At 37.1% G+C, this 20,997-nt stretch overlaps 2 protein-coding genes and 1 long non-coding RNA gene across 3 annotated transcripts in view; 1 reads left to right on the top strand and 2 right to left on the bottom strand.

Annotated features, from left to right (window-relative positions):
* Positions 1-20,997, bottom strand: part of LOC149092497 (uncharacterized) — a 171,868-nt gene that overhangs the window by 125,733 nt on the left and 25,138 nt on the right. The window lies entirely within an intron of this gene.
* Vps11 (vacuolar protein sorting 11) lies at positions 8,553-11,237 on the bottom strand. Its single transcript, XM_018111999.3, has one exon. It carries the CDS (start codon positions 11,160-11,162, stop codon positions 8,568-8,570), a length of 2,595 nt encoding a protein of 864 aa, XP_017967488.3. The 5' UTR covers positions 11,163-11,237; the 3' UTR covers positions 8,553-8,567.
* Positions 16,805-17,403, top strand: LOC108658300 (NADH dehydrogenase [ubiquinone] 1 beta subcomplex subunit 2, mitochondrial). Its single transcript, XM_018110957.3, is given in 4 exon segments — positions 16,805-16,978; positions 17,073-17,196; positions 17,259-17,273; positions 17,275-17,403. Coding segments are annotated over 4 exon segments (297 nt in total). The 5' UTR covers positions 16,805-16,877; the 3' UTR covers positions 17,332-17,403.

Here is a 20,997-nt window from a genome sequence, read left to right on the forward strand (position 1 = left end):
AATGCTGGGTGGGGAGACGCTCATATGTGCATACATGTATGTATACACATATTTGACAGAGCAGAGAGTAGAGATTAGAGAGTAGAGATGCCTTAGGGCAGCTGGTTTTACAGTGGTGAGGCTCACTGAGAAATGCTACGTCTATACATTTTTCCCTTATGGTCTGCTCTAGAAGATCTTGGGCAGCAATACAATGATTTAAGTTAAGCTGGAGGAACCTTAACATTTCTTATTACGAGCAACCTCGTGATAGGATGGGCACTTGCTGCTGAGTGGTCCGTCACCTTTCGGATGCAGAGGGTACATTTTGGTGGCTTGGTACATGCTTTTGCATTGTGAGCCATGAGACCGTAATCAAGGCACTTGAAACAGCGTTTAGGCTGATCCACGGCGCGGATACGGCATACAACCCATCCTATTCTAATTTTGGACAGCTCGAGCAGAGTTTTGGCTTTTCCAATTGGAAGAGCAACTGTAGCTCTTTGCTGACCACCAAAAGCCGGTCGAAGCGACTCGATAGCCTCAATGGGGAGTGAGCTATCCTTCAACTCCGCCCTAATTGACTCCAAGATCTCATCTTTGCTCGCTAACTCATCTAGGTCACGAATCTCAATTTGAGCCGATTCGGTAAGTGTTTTAACTACAACTCGGTCACCCAAGGCCTTGCCTACAGCTTCGTGAAAGGCCTCAGCACTATGCTCCAGCTTTCTGCTCAGTTGCTACAAAAGGTCCCCCTTAGCTGTCTTCCTAATGCCTTGAACGTCGCCGCTCAGATGCTTTAGATTCGGGTCGGTCTTGACTACACGAAGCATGTCCGCATAGCTGCAACCACCCACGCCGGAAATCGCGATTGCGTCACTTCTGGGTCGTTTTTGGATGGGCTTGCGTCCTTTAACGACTGTCCAGCGTATTGCTACCTGAGATCGCACTAGTGCTCGCTCTCTCCACTACTTTCTGGAGCGGCATAGTCTGCACCTTGCAGTTTTTAACCGGTCGGTTGCTTTTCAGCCGTCTTTTGGAGATTGACCAGCCTAGCCGGCTCCCCTGTCATTAGGGCATTAATATGCCGCTGACCCCCAAATAAGGCAGTCAAGCCCTCCAACGTAACCCCTCTTTGGGCTAACGCTCCTTTTAGTGAGTTGGCTGCCTAGCACTCAGCCACTTTGGACTGACCAAAGGTCGACGCCTGCGGCAGCGTTCTCTGTTGTTGCTGCGGTGATCGCTGCAACGAGGAACGGCGCGCGAAAGCTTGCAGCTCGTCCTCCATCCTGGCATCCATTTTTTGCTCCGACTACAACGACGTGAAGCCTCAGTAACCGCAGTATCTTAAACTCAGCTTAACTACAGAGAGAGCCCGAAAGTATGCACTACTTTTAGTAACTGCGTCTTCGCTCCAGGTGTTAGGTTGCTGTCTTTGCTAAGACTAAGCAAAGTTTGTGAGCAGCTGATTGTCCGCTGCAATTTCCAGCACTAATAACAGCTGTTAGAGTGAATGCACCTGATTTTTATTAATTGCGCAAGTGCGACGCCTAGTGACAAAACTTTTCGCGCTTGGAAAATGAAAAGGAAAGAGAAAAGCCCTGACGCCAAAACAATGACGCTTTTGCCCCCCTCTCTTGAACCACTGGATTCTACCAGCGGGGTATTCCACGAACCGCCGCGCAGTAAGTCTTTGGTAGCTTTCGAGGTCGCTGGGTACGTTGCGCCCACAGCATACACGTTTTCTTCAGATATTTCCGTCTTCGCAGGGAAAAACTCGGAACAAGCAACATCGACCGCACTCCACGAAAACGCAACTCGAACTCCTCTGTGTGTGTGTATGTGATAATTATTATTGAAATATCAGTTTCTTGTAGGGTTCAGGGGATCTAGTAGTCGAGCAGTCTCGACTAGAGCTTTCTTACTTGTTTTTGTATTAACTTTTCTTGCAATTTCCTTTAATACCTTCCTTTTTCTTTTTCTATACTAAATCTTGTTTATTTAATTTTTTCTTTTTTATTATTGTATTTTTGTTTTTGTTTTTTTAATTAGTTTTGTTTTTTTTTTTTTAAGAATTATTTATTATTCATCATGTTAGATATAGTTAATAAATCTACATTTAATATTTTTTTCTAAGTTTTCTTACTAACGATTTCTTTTTATAGCTTCATTAGTACCACTGACCATATTTTGCTGTGAGACGTGGGCATAGCTGGCCGGACAGGCAAATAAAATACCCCCATCGGGTCAGCGTTACTATTGATATTATATCCTGTACTTTGTTTAGGCTTTTGGTTTTGTTAAAAGTATGTAAGAACGCGTCGATCTCAGAAAGAGCTAGAGACATGCAATTTTTTTCCTAGGTCCGTGTATATCACGCGCACTAACCAGAGAACACAAGACCGGACACGTAGTGCAAGGCGTTTTGCACACTTATTTTCAAGCATTGGTTCCCAGACCGTTCGTATTTGCTCGGCTCCTCACTTTTTAGGCTTGTGCTACTAAAATATGGGAACACAAAATCATTTCTCTTCATGCGCTCGACCGAGATGGTCGATTGTTAAACAAAAGATCCCTCTATGCTAAATGTTTCCCTTGCTCTCTCTCTCTCTCGATGCTCTCTGCTCTCTCAAATGTGTATATGTGTGTATGCATGTGAGCACAAGCAGCAGCTCTGAGCTGCCAGCTCACGAAAATTGAAATTTCTTCGCAGCAAGAACCCATGCCTTCCCTTCTGTGTGAAGAGTATACCGAACTTATCAAACCGTTTGCCAAGCTCGTGCAAAATATGTATATGTGTTTTCGATTTTATTTGTGGAAAGGGTATGAAAGCGTTGGTGCTCATAGTGAAAATGCTTTCGCGACGAGCCTGCACGCACACACTCTCCCTTGCTACATGTACTATGAGCATTTGTATGCCTGTGTGCGAAGCTCTTGCTGCTAGTAGCAACTAAGAATTGTCTGAATGATTTTGGGTTCGAATTGAAGAGGCGCGCTTATAACTAAAGTGACAAGTGCATATGCCAATTCTTTTTAGAAGTTTTTTTTTTATTGGCATGTACCTGTATATGTATGTAACTGTATGAAAGGATCGAAAATCGCATCCCATTTGTATACTAAGCTAAATAAGGTACTAAACTTTTTTTTTAATTCCTTCTGATAGCCAACCCACGATCATTAAAATTAAATCCAGGTGCTTAAATATAAGCGCGAGTAACTATACTACACACATACACATACAGTATGAGTTATTCGACGGTCACAGTGCCACAAAGAATTGGCATATGCACTTGTCACTTTAGTTATAAGCGCGCCTCTTCAATTCGAACCCAAAATCATTCAGACAATTCTTAGTTGAGGTAGGCAGCCAATGTTCTCGTCCCATGCATACACACATGCACACCAATGTTCACGTCCCATGCATACACACAGGCACATACACACACGCACATGTAAAAGCACATAGGCATACAAATGCTTCTACAAGTGATATCCCATAATTGTTCGATTCAGATCCCATTCATACACACACAATCAAATGTATATACATACATACATACATACATACATACATGCAAATGCTGGGATTTAAAATTGCTACAAGCAGCAAGAGCTTCGCACACAGGCATACAAATGCTCATAGTACATGTAGCAAGGGAGAGTGTGTGCGTGCAGGCTCGTCGCGAAAGCATTTTCACTATGAGCACCAACGCTTTCATACCCTTTCCACAAATAAAATCGAAAACACATATACATATTTTGCACGAGCTTGGCAAACGGTTTGATAAGTTCGGTATACTCTTCACACCGAAGGGAAGGCATGGGTTCTTGCTGCGAAGAAATTTCGATTTTCGTGAGCTGGCAGCTCAGAGCTGCTGCTTGTGCTCACATGCATACACACATATACACATTTGAGAGAGCAGAGAGCATCGAGAGAGAGAGAGAGCAAGGGAAACATTTAGCATAGAGGGATCTTTTGTTTAACAATCGACCATCTCGGTCGAGCGCATGAAGAGAAATGATTTTGTGTTCCCATATTTTAGTAGCACAAGCCTAAAAAGTGAGGAGCCGAGCAAATACGAACGGTCTGGGAACCAATGCTTGAAAATAAGTGTGCAAAACGCTTTGCACTACGTGTCCGGTCTATGTGTTCTCTGGTTAGTGTCACGCGCATGTCAAGTTTACCACTAAAAATCGATAACTACTCTCGATATTTTATTATTAAAACCCTTATCGAAAGCTAGTTATTTAATTATAGCGCCTACACCTTTAGAGCTAGAGCTTCCAAATTTTAAATGTAGGTGCATGTGTATTTTATATAATTTCGGTTTTTGTTAAAGTTTACCCCCCACCCCTAAATTCGACCCCTCACCCTCACCTTTGTAAAAGGCGTATTTCAAGTAGTAGAGACTTGTGCTTTGGAATGTACATTATGATCATGTTCTGAAAGTTTCATCAAGATTGGACGTCTAGATATTATATTATTCAACAAATAAATTCGTTTGATATTGCCCGCACTGCAGCGCAGCAAGCGCAGTCGCTGCTTACGCAGTTAGCAGAGCGCGTTCTAATGCGTGCGTGTGTATGTATGTGTGCCTAAAAAAGGTGCAGAGTGATTGGAGTATCAGACTGGAGGGCTCAGGGTATCTCCTAGTCGAGCAGTCTCGACTAGAGTCTTCTTACTTGTTTTAACTTAAATTGACTCTCGTTTTTGTCAATAGCTTTAAAAAATAAATAAATAAATAAATGTATATGCGCAGCTATCCATGGTATCCGATGTCCCCAACAATTCATAAAAAATTAGTTTACAGTTACCAGATAAATAATTCGAGTTTGGTTCCACTAGGATCATTAGGCGAAAACGCTTCGCAGTAAAATATACAAAAAATACATATTTTCGCATTCAGGAAAAAAAATGGGATGAATACTGTTAATGTCAGATCCCATTAACAAGAATTGCTCCTCCGCAACACACGTTATGTTATTAACAGCACTGTGTTAATAACATAACCCAGTTTTCCTACTGGTTTGCCCCTCGACAGTCACTTGCCTCTCCTGGTATTGACGATACATATATCTTTACTAACGCTATACGTGCAACACAGCATTAATCTAAGAAATAAAGACGAGGATATTACAACCCGGTCATTTTACTTATCGGCGACGCCACCACTCCAACATTCAGTCCTTCGAGCCGGATATCATCCACCTCCACAGACACATCAGCATTCCATCGGCCGTCGAGATAAGTACCCCATATTTGCGTAAAGTAGTACATATATACATATATATATAGTATATACATACATGTATGCACATATGAGCAGCCTTGGATTTATTTGATTTTCACTCGCGTACTTCTAAACAGCCCAGCAACACAAGTAACATATAAATTTACAATAAAAAGTTCCACATACATATGCACGGCACTTTTACTAAATAATAAACTTAAATTGCTAAATTGGTTCTTTTGCTTTGTGTCCAAACAGCTGAGATCGTAACTAGTATCAATAACTTTTCCAATAATTATCACCGGCCGCCAAAATTTCGTGAGGATAGTTTTGCACGATCAGAATTCATCGTAATTTAAAAACTATTGCAAAATAAATAGAAAATAGATTTTTAGTCTTGTTTTTTTCTTTTATTGTTAAAGGGAAATCTCCCCAGCTTAATAATTTATTTGTTTAATTTATCCTAATTAAATTTATTAAATTTTTCCATTTTTCGTTTATTTGCTTAACAAGACATTTTCTTTTTCAATTTGTTCTACAAAGTTCAGTTGACAACTTCCTTGTTTTTGTCAACTGCATGACTCTGTTCTTTGAGTGACTTTCTACCTCTGTATCAGAAATTTCCGCCAGCTAACTTCTAGTTAGCTTCCAAGTCTGATCGTTCGGGTCGAGCGCAACTTAAGGTACCCGCTTCGCGTTTGATTAAACGCAGTGCCTCCGCATCTCCCATTCCGTCCGGGAAACCACAGACCACCAGCACTTCCAAGCGCAGTCCGGTCGTAACCCGGTCCAGTCCGAAGCCCGCAAATCCATTAAATATGTCTCTGTCCGAGTTCATCGCGGCTGCGCATAGGCTTATTAAGTTCGAAGCCCGCATTGACGGTCCCGGGGACTCTGACGCCACCCAGGCGGCTCAGCTCCGGACCTTCGAGATCCGCCGAGAGCGGGTCAGGGACTTGTGGGATGATGCTGAGCAGCAATATAAGTTCTGTGCCAGAGCGTTGAACCAAGGGGCGAGCAGTGGCGAAGTTGAAGCCATGAAGCCAAATTCGACAACTGCTACACTGTGTATTAGCGATGTACGACGCACCTGGGGGTGCAAATCGACGCACTTCCAGCATCGAGTACACCGCCCGCTCCTATGTCCGCTACTTTCGCCTCGTCTGGAGGCTGTCGCCTTCCACCCGTTGACACGGCGACTACTTGCGCTGGCCAACATTCCGCGGCCTTTTTACTGCGATTTATATTCAGAATCCGCGCTTGACTCCGGTGGAAAAGTTATTCCACCTCAATTCAAAGACAGCAGGCGATGCAAATGCCTTAGTCGCAGAGTATCCTCTCACAAACGACGGCTTTGCATCCGCTTGTGTGATCGGTTCGAGAATAAGCGGCTGTTAGTCAACAGACAGCCTAAAATCCTGTTCAACCTCTCCAAAGTCACCAAGGAATTAGACTCGGCTCTCAGAGACTTGCATGACACCATTCATAGGTGCGTCACTGCAATCGAGCATGCTCAAATCTCTACAGAAAATTGGGACTGTCTCCTTGAGTTCGTGTGCACATCCAAATTGCCAGATCACACTCGATATCTGGGAACATTCACTGACACAAAAAAACAGAAATTCCAGCCTGGCAGGACGTTAGTCACTTTCTTAGCGAGCGTGCTCTTGCTCTCGAGGCTATGGAAGGTGATCGTTCTGCACCAACAGTTCCAATCTCAGTTCCGAGATGCGCGAGCTCTGCCCCTCCCAAACTAGTCAACTCCTTCACAACGCAAATGAATCTGTGCGATCTGTGTTCAGAACAGAACCATCCAATTCGATTTTTCCCTCGGTTTCTCCAGCTGTCTATCCATGAACGAGAGGCATACATCAAAGCAAAGAATCTTTGCCTGAACTGGTTCGCTAAGGGTCACCAGTTACGAGAGTGTACCAGTACGCACAACTGTTTCAAGTGTAATGGTCGACATAACACCCTACCCCATAGGGACAATACTCCTCGGACTGCTGCTGCATCCGCAACAACTATAGCCCCAATTCGTACGCAAGTTATGTCTAACGTCCGGTGTCCTCCTCGGCACGGCGGTGATCAACATATGCCATTCCGGAGCAATCTATCCCGTCCGTGCTTTAGTCGACAGGATCCGAAGCAACTTTCATTTCTGAGCAACTATTCCGCAAAATCAAGTTGCCCTTCAAATCCGTGCAGACTCAAGTTTCCAGCTTGAATCAAGCAGTTACAGCTCATGCAAAAAAGCTATGCAGCTTTGACATTGGTTCTCCTTCGAAGCCAAGACTACGAATCGAAGCTTCTGCTCTCGTCCTTCCAAAACTTGCCGGTAAACTCCCTTCAATATTCAGCTAGCTGATCCCGAGTTTTACAAGAGTTCAGAAATTGATGTCCTTCTAGGTGCGGATATCCTTCCGACTATTATTCAGGGAGGTTACCATCCGAATATCTTTGGATCTCTTCTAGGTCTACAGACTGTTTTCGGTTGGGTACTGACTGGTCCACTTTCACGAACTTCACCGGTCTCCTCGTTCACAACTCAAGTCTCCGTTCCGGGTGAGACGAAACTTGAGATTCCGACAACTCTTCTATCCCGAGTTCCCGGCATCACCACTACAAAAGTGAGGGTCGGTTTCAATGAGAGCATGAATGATATTCTTCATTCAGGCCTATCATTCCAACTCGATCCTCATCCTCCTTGTGCTGTCGAAGTAACTATGTTCTAACGAGCAAGCAATTCAACAAAAAATTGTCTAAAAAATTTCAAGTCTCTAGCTCACCATTTCCCCATTTGTCAATGGGTTCAGGCTATACAAATTTTAATACTTACACTCAAAAAATGTGAAAATAACAGGGTATTTTTTGATATGCCAATTATTTTTTTGTTATCGATAGAGGAGGTAGTAACTCAACTGTTCAAGCTTCCATATATTCGCCATTGTTTTTGGTCATGGTAGGTAAACCCGAGTATATGTATAAAGCAAATATCAGGTCTTTAGAATAATATAGATACATACATATGTATATAGAATATTTTTTGGAAGTCTCTATATCTTCAGATCCGATTTGCCGTGGCCCTTATTTCTTCTGCATCACGTCCTAAAACTCTACTTATTTCAAATAATTATAATTGTTATACGCCGATACCAATGAATGTCATGACGTTTTCATTGGTTTATTCTATAAATGTACATACATACATACATACATATGTATATGCTAAGCAACTCATAAATTAAATTAAACGTTCAAATTTCAGTTTTATTTCATATTTATTAATACTATTTAATACATAGTGTATATATACATATATATATATATATATATATATTTTTTTTTTTTTTTAATTTAAAAACGATTGTAGTTAGAATCATAATTAGCATCAAATGGAATATTTGAAAATTTCGATTTATTTCGATTATGAGAGACGCTAGCACATTTTTTATAACACTCATCCGAGGTTAATAAGCCATTAATTCCAGTTGCGAAAATATTTGAAGCGCCCTTCATTATATCACAGGACTTAGTGAATAAATCAAGTTGTTCATCATCTGATTTAATGTATTCTAAATCAGTACAACACAACCCACATTCGACATCATCGTAGTTTTTTGTGTTATAATTAGTGCGTACACAATCTTTATGGAATGAATGCTGACAAAGGTAATAAATCGATGGCATATGCAACGATTGCCGGCAGACATCGCAATACTTGTTACGAAATTCTATTGGATTAAATTTATAAAGCGATTCGAGCGAGCTATTGGTTGCTATTTCGTAGTTAAGATCTCTTATGGAGACAAGCTCACATTTTTTATTCATAATGTTTTTCATGAATTTTTCATTTAAAAACGGTTTACAATCTTTTATTTTTATTTCAGATCCACCGCACAGTTTTTGAAGTATCGTGAGCAATGCCCGCGGACCGACTGTCAACAATGATGCAAGATTTGGATTCTTCTTTATATGTTGATCTAAGCATTGAAGAAAGCTTTTATCATCTTCAGATATATTTTCAGATTCCTCACTAGTTTTTAGATTTTCAATTCCAATGGTAAATAAATAGGTCTTTGAAAGTGTTAATATCTTCTCAAATTTAATGGGCATTTTTTTTACCAAATTTGTTATATCCTCGGATAAGATTTTATTTTTTTGCCATAAACCCAAATAAAGGATAAACAAATAATAGAGTAATTTTTCATCGCCAGGTGAATAGATTTCTATATAGTACGATAATAAATTTACGTTAAGTTCTGAATAATCTGGAAATATCATTAAAAAACGAAGTATATTTTTAATTTTATGGCTTTTTACCAAAGATTTCAAAGTATTTAAAACAATAGTGGAATCAACCGATAAAACTTCACGTCCATATTCGAGGAAAAATTTAAAAATATCATCTTCGTCAGCATTATGAAAATCGACTCCTTGAAAATTATTCCTTGTAAAATTAACATCTAATAAATTGATACTTCTATCTGATATCTGTTTAAAATCAGTAATGTGGGTAGTATCATTTCTAATAATCCATAATTTTCCAATCCTCGAACGTAGGCTTTGGCGATCAGAGCATATTTCAAGTAATTTTTGATGATCAATAGAAGTGACTTTACTTTCTAATAATTTATTTACATACTGTATTAAATTATCATTGTGTCTTGAACTTAATAGTTTTGAAATAATTTGGTAAGGTTTCAAAATTCCGATGGTTTGAGCATATTCAGTAACTGCTCTAGCATAGAATCCTTTGAGCAGTAAATTATTACCGTATTTTAAACGTAAATATGCCATATTATAATATTTATGCTCACCTTCCTCTTTTTTCAACATCGTTAGTGCGTTATTATGCATACACTTTGCAATAAGAGTTTTAACTTTAATATTTGTCGGATACTCTTTCAACTCATAGACATTAAATTTACATAAATTCTTGGAATTTTCATCTTTGGTTATAAAATAATAGAACTTATTGGAACTCACACAGTCAAGCACAGTGGTTATTCGCTTGTGTAATAAAATTAACTTGTTATTAATATCAACGACTGTGATGGCTGATCCAACATTAGTTTTAACTACAACAAGAACATAATTCTCAATCCATGAAAGGAATTGCTTTTGTCCTTCAAATGCATAACATGGTCCCCGACAATCGCGTCTAAAACAGTAGATGGCGTCATCACGACCAACAACTAGAAATGAATCTGAACCAGCTGGTTGAGATAAAGTGCAACATTGATTAGGCATATTTTGATTGCTGTCAAGAACCATTTTCGAATCGATTATATTTTTATCATTTAATTGTATACAATATATTGCATTGACACTTGTAACAAACACATTGCATGCATTGATTTCATTTTGGTGATCACGAATCGCGAATCGAATTCCATTAATGAGGCTTGAGGCAATAGTGTGTCTACGCATATTCAAGGACAGATCCCGATTGATTCTCCCAAAATATAGCAGCATATCACCTTTTTCAAATCCAACACCTAAAGCAAATAATTTTTCGGACCCAATGAAAGATATCTGTAAAGCAGTTGCAATACTTGTAGCTGAAAAATTTATGGTTGATATACATGGTGGACGTTCCTCCTTTTTCGTCTGGTTTAAATCATATATACAAATGCATAAAGCATAATTATCATTTTGCGAAAGTACAGCAAGTATATTGGTGGTTGTTACACAGCATAATTTGATCGGTTGATGGCTGTCAGGGCATTTTAAGATTATCTGCCTGGACTTAACTTCATTCTCCATAAAAATATAAACGATTCCTCTTTTGGAACACAATACAAATGTGATTGATGGTATTCTATTTGCAGATTTTATTATATTGCAGCACTGTGTTACAATTTCTGTGTTTTTATCATTTAAATCTATGGACGGTAAAGCAACTAAATCAAAAAGTTCTACAATTTTCCATTCGAGGAAACTCATCATGCCAGACTTTAGTAAAACTACAATTTATAGTAAAGATGAGAGTTACGCGATAACCTTTTTTGAAAGCATTACCGTCGATATATTTAAGTATTTAATCTGATAGCACCACTGACTAGTGCTGCAAATTAGAGCTGGGAAACCATCGATGCAACCATCGATTCTATCGATGGACTTTAATTTTTATGATACATCGATGGACTTTTGTCGATATCGATATATCGCCGCTTTGAGTAACAAATCAAACAAATTTTCTTTTGTAACAAAATAATATTTATTTTTTGCGTGCTTGATCTATTTTTTGGAAATTTAATAAATAGTTGACAAGCATAGCATACGGACATTGTTAAACATTGGCAGTTCCTCTTCAACATGGACAAGAAAAATATGTCAATCAATTGATTTTTTTGAACAAAAATGAATGGCTGTTTCCCTGAAAACAATGAGACTAATAATTATTTTAGTATTATTTTACTTTAGTAAATATTGAATATTTACTATATCTTTATTAATTTGTTATATTTTTATTTTTTAATTTGTCGATAAGAAAGAAAATGGATCTCTTTTATATTTAAGTTATCTTTAAAATCGTTATGTTGAATTTGTGTTATGTTTTGGAAATGAAAATTTAATGAATTCAACTATTATATTTACTCTATATTTGTCTATATTCCTTATTCTTATTCTGTAAATATGTGCAAGGAAAAGTATTAAATTACAAGTGCATTATTTACATTTATTTCTATTATGAAAAGTACGACTTTTATACAAAAAAAGTTTAAAACTTAAAAGGAAAAATTTTTCGATGGAACCATCGATATAATCGATTATTTTTTCCATCGATGGTAAAACCATCGATGGAGCCGTCCATCGATGGTTTCCCAGCTCTACTGCAAATCCATCAATGGAAATATAGTATCTATAGACTTTCTTTTGTTAGATAGATCGATGGAATTTTCTCGATGTCGATTAATCGTATTTTCAGCAAGGTTGGAGAAATTACTGCGCACAAACGAAGCAGTCTAAAGCCAAAAGCTGTCGATATGCTAATTTTCTTAAAGCACAATAATTGGCTACATAATGGATCTCACGATAATGAACACTAACCAGAGAACACATAGACTAGACAACTAGTGGAAAGCTTTTTGCACGCTTTTTCTGGGACTTTAGCGAAAATTACGAAAGCACAATCATTTCGCTTCACGCGCTCGACCGAGATGGTCAAATGTTGAACAAAAGATCCCTCTATGCTCAATGTTTCTCTTGCTCTCTCTCTCTCTCTCGATGCTCTCTGCTCTCTCATATGTGTATATGTGTGTATGCATGTGAGCACAAGCAGCAGCTCTGAGCTGCCAGCTCACGAAAATTGAAATTTCTTCGCAGCAAGAACCCATGCCTTCCCTTCTGTGTGAAGAGTATACCGAACTCTCTAAACCGTTTGCCAAGCTCGTACAAAATATGTGATGCTCACAAATGATGGGGTGATCATTGTAGAAGCATTTGACTGCCTTTGTGCCTTTATATGTGCGTGTGTGTATGTGCATGTGTGTAAGCATGGGACATGAGCATTGGCGTGTGCCTACTTCAACTTAAAATGGTGCGAACGATTTTGGGTTTTGAAGAGGCGCGCTTATATTTCAGTAGCTGACTGACTAAAGTGCACTTGTCACTTGTCACATCCCAATACTTTGTGGCACTGTGACCGAAGAGTAACTCACGCACATGTGTATGTATATATATGTGTGTGGTATAGGGACAGCCAAGTTACTCGCGGTATATTAAAGCACCTGATTTAAATGATCGTGGGTTAGTCTATCAGAATGTATTTTTAAAACATGTAGTATCTGATCAGTGGGCAAAATGGGATGCGATTATCGATCCCTTGCATATTTGTATGTACATACATTTACAGGTGCATGCAAGTAAAAAAAATGTATAAAAAGTGCAAGTGCACTTGTCAGTGTAGTCAGTCAGCTACTCTTCAATTCAAACCCAAAATCGTTCGCACAATTTTAAGTTGAGGTGGGCACACGCCAATGTTCATGTCGCATGCATACATACATAAACATACACACACACACATATAAAGGCGCAAAGGCAGTCAAATGCTTCTACAATGAACACCCCATCATTTGTGAGCATCGCGGCCCCTGCGTACACACAATCAAACATATGTATGTATGCATGTGTGAGTAGTTCACAAGATCTAACAAATGCGAATTCGGAGCTCTGAAATTGCTACAGGCAGCAAGAGCTAAGTACACAGGCACACAAATGCTCATAATACATATACATAGTAACGGAGACTGTGTGTGTGCACGCTCGTCGCGAAAGCATTTTCACTATGAGCACCAACGCTTTCATACCCTTCCCACAAGTAATATCGAAAACACATATACATATTTTGTACGAGCTTGGCAAACGGTTTGATAAGTTCGGTATACTCTTCACACAGAAGGGAGGCATGGGTTCTTGCTGCGAAGAAATTTCAATTTTCGTGAGCTGCTGCTTGTGCTCACATGCATACACACATATACACATTTGAGAGAGCAGAGAGCATCGAGAGAGAGAGAGCAAGAGAAACATTTAGCATAGAGGGATCTTTTGTTTAACAATCAACCATCTCGGTCGAGCGCATGAAGAGAAATGATTTTGTGTTCCCATATTTTAGTAGCACAAGCCTAAAAAGTGAGGAGCCGAGCAAATACGAACGGTCTGGGAACCAATGCTCGAAAATAAGTGTGCAAAACGCTTTGCACTACGTGTCCGGTCTATGTGTTCTCTGGTTAGTGATTGAACGTAGAGAGATTTTTTGTTCAACCATCGACCATCTCGGTCGAGCGCATAAAGCGAAATGATTGTGCTCTCGCACATTTTTGTAGTCCGACCCCTAAAAGTGATGAGCCGAGCAAATACGAAGTTGACTTGGAGATTACCCTCGAAAATAAGTGTGCAAAACACTTTACACTACGTGTCCGGTCTATGTGCTCTCTGGTTAGTGCTACCACTGACCAAGCAATAGAGCTGTCAAATTATTGATGATTGCAACATTCAATGGTTTTACAACAAATATTAAATAGTATCGATAGTACTATCAAAATTATTTACATTTTTGTGAGTGGTATTTTAAAATAATTTAAGAGTTTAGGCTCAGAAATATGCATTTTCCAGGGACCGCAAATAAGAGTTATGAATTTAAAAAAATTGAGGCCTTTAGGAAGCCCCAAGAAGAGAGGGAAAAACGCACATAGGTTATTTTTTTACGGCAAATTTAAAAAAAGGATAAATTTTTATTTGCAATTTTTGGAAAAAAATAATTTTTGATTATTATAAATGATTTTTATGATAAAAATCAAAAATAATAATTACAGAACAATTTTTATATAAAAATCAAATCATAACTCTTATTTTTGATTTTTATTATAAAAGTCAAAAATAAGAGTTATGATTTGATTTTTATTATAAAAATTGAAAATAAAAATTGAATTGAAATATCTTTTGAACTAAAGGAGCTAGATCATACATTTTTATATATATGTGATCTACGCATTAATACCTTTCATTTGATATATAATATGTATGTAAATATGTACATTTATAAGTACATATACATATATATTTAACTATATGCTTAGGCGCTTGTCCAGTGCACTTGCGCTGTGCACTTACCCGTACCTATTCAGCAGGTAATGTGAGGGGGAGAGAGAGGCAAATAGAGTATAATCACTGTATATATGTACATACATTTGTTTATATGTATATATTCATATGTATTATTGTCACCTTTCCCTGCACCCATACTTAAAACAATTTACTTTAGGCGCAAAAGAGTGAAAGAGATAGATTGAACTAAAGCATAATGACATACGCACAGTGGGCATCTATCGGCCAATGCATTTTATAAACAATAATACCAAACCTAAAAATTGTTCAATATTGTAAAAATATCCTAAAACTCTGAAGAGTCTGAGGAAGATGACGAACCCGAACTCAAATTGGCCATAACAGCAATTTATGGATGTTCCCCAAAGCCAATAGACTTAAACGTGGACATTATGAGCTATTATGAGAACAAAAAGTTCACTTATCCACGATTGTACCGTTTTGCCAAGGTGCCTGATACGCAGGTTTCGGTGGAAAGGGCATTTTCTGCTCTTAATCTATATCTATGTGTGCAGGGAAAGGTGATAATAATACATATATATACATATAAACATATGAATGTGCATATATACAGCGATTATGCTTTATTTGCCTCTCTCTCTGGACAAGCGCCTAAGCATATAGTTAAATATACATATATGTATATGTACATATACATGTACATATTTACATACATATTATATATCAAATCAAAGGTATTAATGCGTAGATTACATATATATAAAAATTTATGATCTAGCTCCTTTAGTTCAAAAGATATTTCAATTCAATTTTTATTTTCAATTTTTATAATAAAAATCAAATCATAACTCTTATTTTTGACTTTTATAATAAAAATCAAAAATAAGAGTTATGATTTGATTTTTATATAAAAATTGTTCTGTAATTATTATTTTTGATTTTTATCATAAAAATCATTTATAATAATTAAATATAATTTTTTTTTATTTATCAAAAAATAATTATTATTTTTTAATTTTTTGCTATAAAAATTATAATCGTTACGGTCCCTGGCATTTTCTGCTTAGGGGAGTATCCACAGGCAAATTTGTTACACAAGCATGATCGTCGAGTTGGCCTACCAGCTATGCGAAAATTTTTACGAACATGTTCGCGAACATCTTTTTAAAACAAATTTTGGACTGTGAATATGCAAGCGGAAGAAAACTAAATCGAGCTTAATAGTAATGGGCGTTTATTTAAAACAAGAGAAAGTACCTAACATTGCGTTTGTTTTTATTTTTCCAGTTTGAAAACAATCAAGAAATTTTCGGTTTATTTTGGCCTATGGTCCGACATATGTATATTTCTATAAATGAAAGCTCGAATCCATTGCTGAACATGTTTGCACGAACACGCATGAGATACAAATATTTCTATTTAAACTTTGTGAAAACGTTTTCATTATAAGCATCAACACTTTCATACCCTTTTTAGAAATAATTATGAAAAAGCTAGCATTTTGTATGATCGTGGCAAACGGCTTACAAATTCGGTATACCGATAAAATTCCTGCTTCATGCATGGAGTCAGAGCGATTGTTCAGCATAACTGGACAGATTATCACGGGGCGATTTGTAAACAAATAGAAAATTTATTAAAATCGTTAATTTTTTTTTGTTAAGTAGACATTTATTTAATTTTTTTTACTGGTTAGTGATTTCACTGGTTTTGATATGCCCTGGATGTGAATATTAAGACTCTAGTTAATCAAAGTAGAACTTTTTGGTTTTTAGATATAAGATAAATATACGTATATGAATTCAAGGCAAAGTTTATGTTGTTTAGTTTTAGGATAAGACTTTTTGTGATGAACTGAAACACAAATATTATTTTTATGAATTGTTGCTTTATTCTCTGAATATTCGACAATTTTTGAATGTTGGAGCTATTTTCTATGGAGCCGTCGATACTATCGATATTGTAAACCATCGGACTAAAACAATATCGAATCTGTATTTTTCGACTTTGCACTTATCGATATTTTCTAAAAATCCATACCTACATAGCCAGCTTTCATGTGTGTATATTGTTAGGTGTAAAACAGCATCAAAAATGTTCGGCAGTTTGAAAGTTTTTAAAAGTGTATTCACGGTAGAGAAAGCACTTACTTATTTAAATAGTAGCACAAAAGTGATCAAAAGACAAAGTCATGTGTAAGTCTAAGTTAATGAATTAATTATCAATGTTAAAATTGTTTTCTTTCTCTGAAAATCTTACATAATTTCATTTATTATTTGAATACTCTAGCGTGTCATACCGTAGTGCACCTCCGCCTCATTCAAAGGCAACTAGAATTGGAGCAGTAGCCGTTGGGGGAGCCATGTGGTGGTGGGTTATTTGGCACCTTTGGCATGAGCCAGATCACATCACGGTTAGTATTAAGTGATGTTAATGAATCAAATATAGCTGTCAATTTATATTTGTTTATTCCAGGGAGAGTTCGACTACCCCTGATGCTGCGAAATGGTCCAATTTCCACTTGGGAATCCCTCGTGATGAAAAATAATAAAATTTTGTCATATTAAATTCTTATAAACTACTCATTTACAGAGAAAAATACAAATTTGAATGACAAGTAGTCATGTAATTTATCTAATATTAACATGTATAGTAATGATATCTAAATGATACGCTCAACTAAATACTGAAAAAACTTTTTATACCTGAATCCAATTCCCATCCCATCTCCAATGGGAGACCAGATTATAATGGCTTTGTTACATGTACAGTGACGAACTAAATTATTGGCACAGCAAGCATTTTATAGTTTATAGAAATTTTTAAGGTATTTTTAAACGTTTTTTTTTTTTTTTTAACAAAAGCAAAAATGCCTAAATAGAATAGGATATGTATTATATTATACAACAAAAATATTGCAAAAAAATGCAACGTAGTTTAAAAAAAAATTAAATAACAAAAAAAAAAACTATTTAGTTGAACAAAATTATTGGCACACCAAAAAAAAAAAATAAAAACAAGTAAGAAAGCTCTAGTCGAGACTGCTCGACTACGAGATCCCCTGAACCCTACAAGCAACTGATATTTCAATAATAATTAGCACACACATGCACACGCACACACACACACACACACACACACGCATACAAACACGCGCACATATACAGGCGATTGCGCTGCAGTATTGGCAATATTATGAGAACTTTTTTGTTGAATAATTTAATTTCTAGACGTACGATCGTAATGAAACTTTCAGAACGTAATCATAATGTTTAAATGTATGTGTATACCGAAGCACAAGTCTCTAGTATTTGATATACGACTTTTACAAAGATTATGGTGATGGGGTGGATTTAGGGGTGGGGGGTAAATTTTGACAAAAACCGAAAGATGTAGGAGATATAATTATTTAAGTGATCTTCGATAAGGTTTTTGTTCGATAAAAAAGTATCGGAATGAGTTATCGTTTTTTAGTGATAAACTCGATATGCGCGCGATATATACGGACATTTAAAAAAAAAGTTGAAGACTAGCTTTTATATCTTCTGAGATCGACGCGTTCATACATACCGCCAGACGGACGGACAGACAGACAGACGGACAGGGCCAAATCGACTCAGCTCGTCGCCCTGATCAAGAATATACATATATACTTTGTGGGGTCTGCCACGCCTCCTTCTGCCTGTTACATACATTTCAACAAAACCATTATACCCTGATTTCCCATTTTCAATGGGTTCAGGGTATAAAAAAACAAAGCTAAAAGGTGTCGCCAGAAACCTAGTTGGAAATGAGACAACTATATCAGAAGTCATCTCCGGACTAAGAAGCAATGTCAAAGGCGAAACTGTAGAAGTATTATCAGCTAAGCTGATGAATCAGATGACAAAAGCTCTAGAAAGTGCGTACATAACGAACTATTACCCCTTGCGTTAGCCAGAAGTTATTCTACACAGTTTGCAGTTAAGGCAATGACGAAGAATTGCGCAACTGATAAGGTAAAACTTATTATGCAGGCTGGCACCTTCAACACCATGAATGATGCCATATCCAAATTCGTAAACAGTTGCACGGAAACAACTGGACAACCAAATACTGTCCTTTATTATAGAAATTATCCTCAGCGTGGTGGAAACCGCGGACGTGGAAATTTCAGAGGTAACTATCGTGGTCGTAATAATAATCACAACAACTACAATGGTACCAACTATAATAATAATGGAAGAGGTGAATACAGAGGAAATAATCGAGGACGTGGTAACTCAAATAGAGGCCACACATCACTTTTGCTAACGTATCCACAGGAAAAGAACTGGTTCTTCTAGTAGACACAGGTGCAGACATTTCAATAGTCAATGAAAATTCTGATGTCTATCATGACATAAACGTTAACTATATAATAGACATAAGAGGAATAAGTCAGCAGGTAACAAAATCAAAAGGTTTAACCTCTATTGAGATACAGACAACTAAATACATATATAATCCAACACGACTTTTATATCGTGGATTTACATTTCGGTATTCCATGCGATGGCATATTAGGAATCGACTTCATAAAGAAATACAACTGTCAATTAGACTTCAAGCCGTCTGAAGATTGGTTTATAATCAGACCCGATAACATTAAATATCCAATTTATGTACCAATAACATACAGTTCTGGCAACAACTCAATACTTCTGCCAGCAAGATCCCAAGTTATTAGAAAAATTCAATTAAATTCCCAAGAAAACAGTGTATGTGTCCAAACCAGGAAATTAAACATAGCTAGTAAAATAGCAACAACAAAAAATGCATTCATAAGACTACTTAACACTACAATTAGATATCAAGTAGTCAATACAAATAACTTGGCATATGAATCACTTTCGAACTACGAAGTACTTAAAACTAATAATGAAACTAGAGAAAAGTCTGTATTATCTCAACTATCAAAGAACTTTCCCTCACAATTTAAGTCACAGCTCTCAAGCTTATGCACCAAATACAGCAATATATTTGGATTGGAAACAGAACCAATCACTAGTTTCTACAAACAGAAACTGAGATTAAAGGATGATGAACCAGTTTATGTCAAAAATTATAGAGGCCCACACAGTCAGGTGAACGAGATACAGAAGTAAGTCGGAAAATTGATCACCGATGGAATAGTGGAACCTTCTGTATCTGAATATAATAGCCCATTATTACTTATCCCCAAAAAATCATCTCCAACTTCAGATTCAAAGAAATGGCGATTAGTGATTGATTATCGTCAAATAAACAAAAAATTATTGTCCGATAAATTTCCACTCCCTAGAATTGATGACATTTTAGATCAACTAGGGCGAGCAAAATATTTTTCGTGTCTTGACCTTATGTCAGGATTCCACCAAATTGAACTCGAAAAAAGTTCAAGAGATATAACGTCATTTTCCACGAGCAACGGCTCGTATCGCTTCAAGCGATTACCTTTCGGTTTAAAAATAGCGCCTAACTCATTTCAGAGAATGATGATTATTGCATTCTCTGGATTAGAACCTTTACAAGCATTCCTTTACATGGATGACTTAATAGTTAAAGGTTGTTCCGAAAAACACATGCTTAAAAACTTAACAGATAAATGCAGGGAATACAATCTAAAGCTACATCCAGAAAAATGTTCATTTTTTATGCATGAGGTGACTTTTCTTGGTCATAAATGCACAGATAAAGGTTATGCAAAAAGAATGTTCCCTTTGAATAAACAGTTGAATGCCAAGACGCATTCTAATATTTAACAAGTAAGAAAGCTCTAGTCGAGACTGCTCGACTACGAGATTCCCTGAGCCCTACAAGCAACTGATATTTCAATAATAGTTAGCACACACGCGCACTCACATACATACACATACATATACAGCCAATTGCGCTTGGGTTGCGCTGAAGTGTTGGCGATATTATGAGAACTTATTTGTTGAATAATTTAATTTCTAGACGTACGATCGTAATGAAACTTTTAGAACGTAATCATAATGTTTAAATGTATGTGTATACCGAAGCACAAGTCTCTAGTATTTGATATACGAATTTTACAAAGATGAGGGTGAGGGGGTGGATTTGACAAAAACCGAAATTGTATAAAATGAATCTTCATATACATTTTAAATTTGGAGACTCTAGCTTGAAAGATGTAGGAGATATAATTATTTAAGTGATCTTCGATAAGGTTTTTTGTCGATTAAAAAATATC

This window comes from Drosophila navojoa, chromosome 2 (assembly GCF_054131105.1).
Source record: "Drosophila navojoa isolate 15081-1374.11 chromosome 2, UAZ_NAV_1.0, whole genome shotgun sequence".
In the NCBI taxonomy this organism is placed as follows: domain Eukaryota; kingdom Metazoa; phylum Arthropoda; class Insecta; order Diptera; family Drosophilidae; genus Drosophila; species Drosophila navojoa.

Coding starts and splice junctions, on each gene's coding strand:
- Vps11 (XM_018111999.3), bottom strand. CDS start 11,162: ATGATGAGTTTCCTCGAATGGAAAATTGTAGAACTTTTTGATTTAGTT.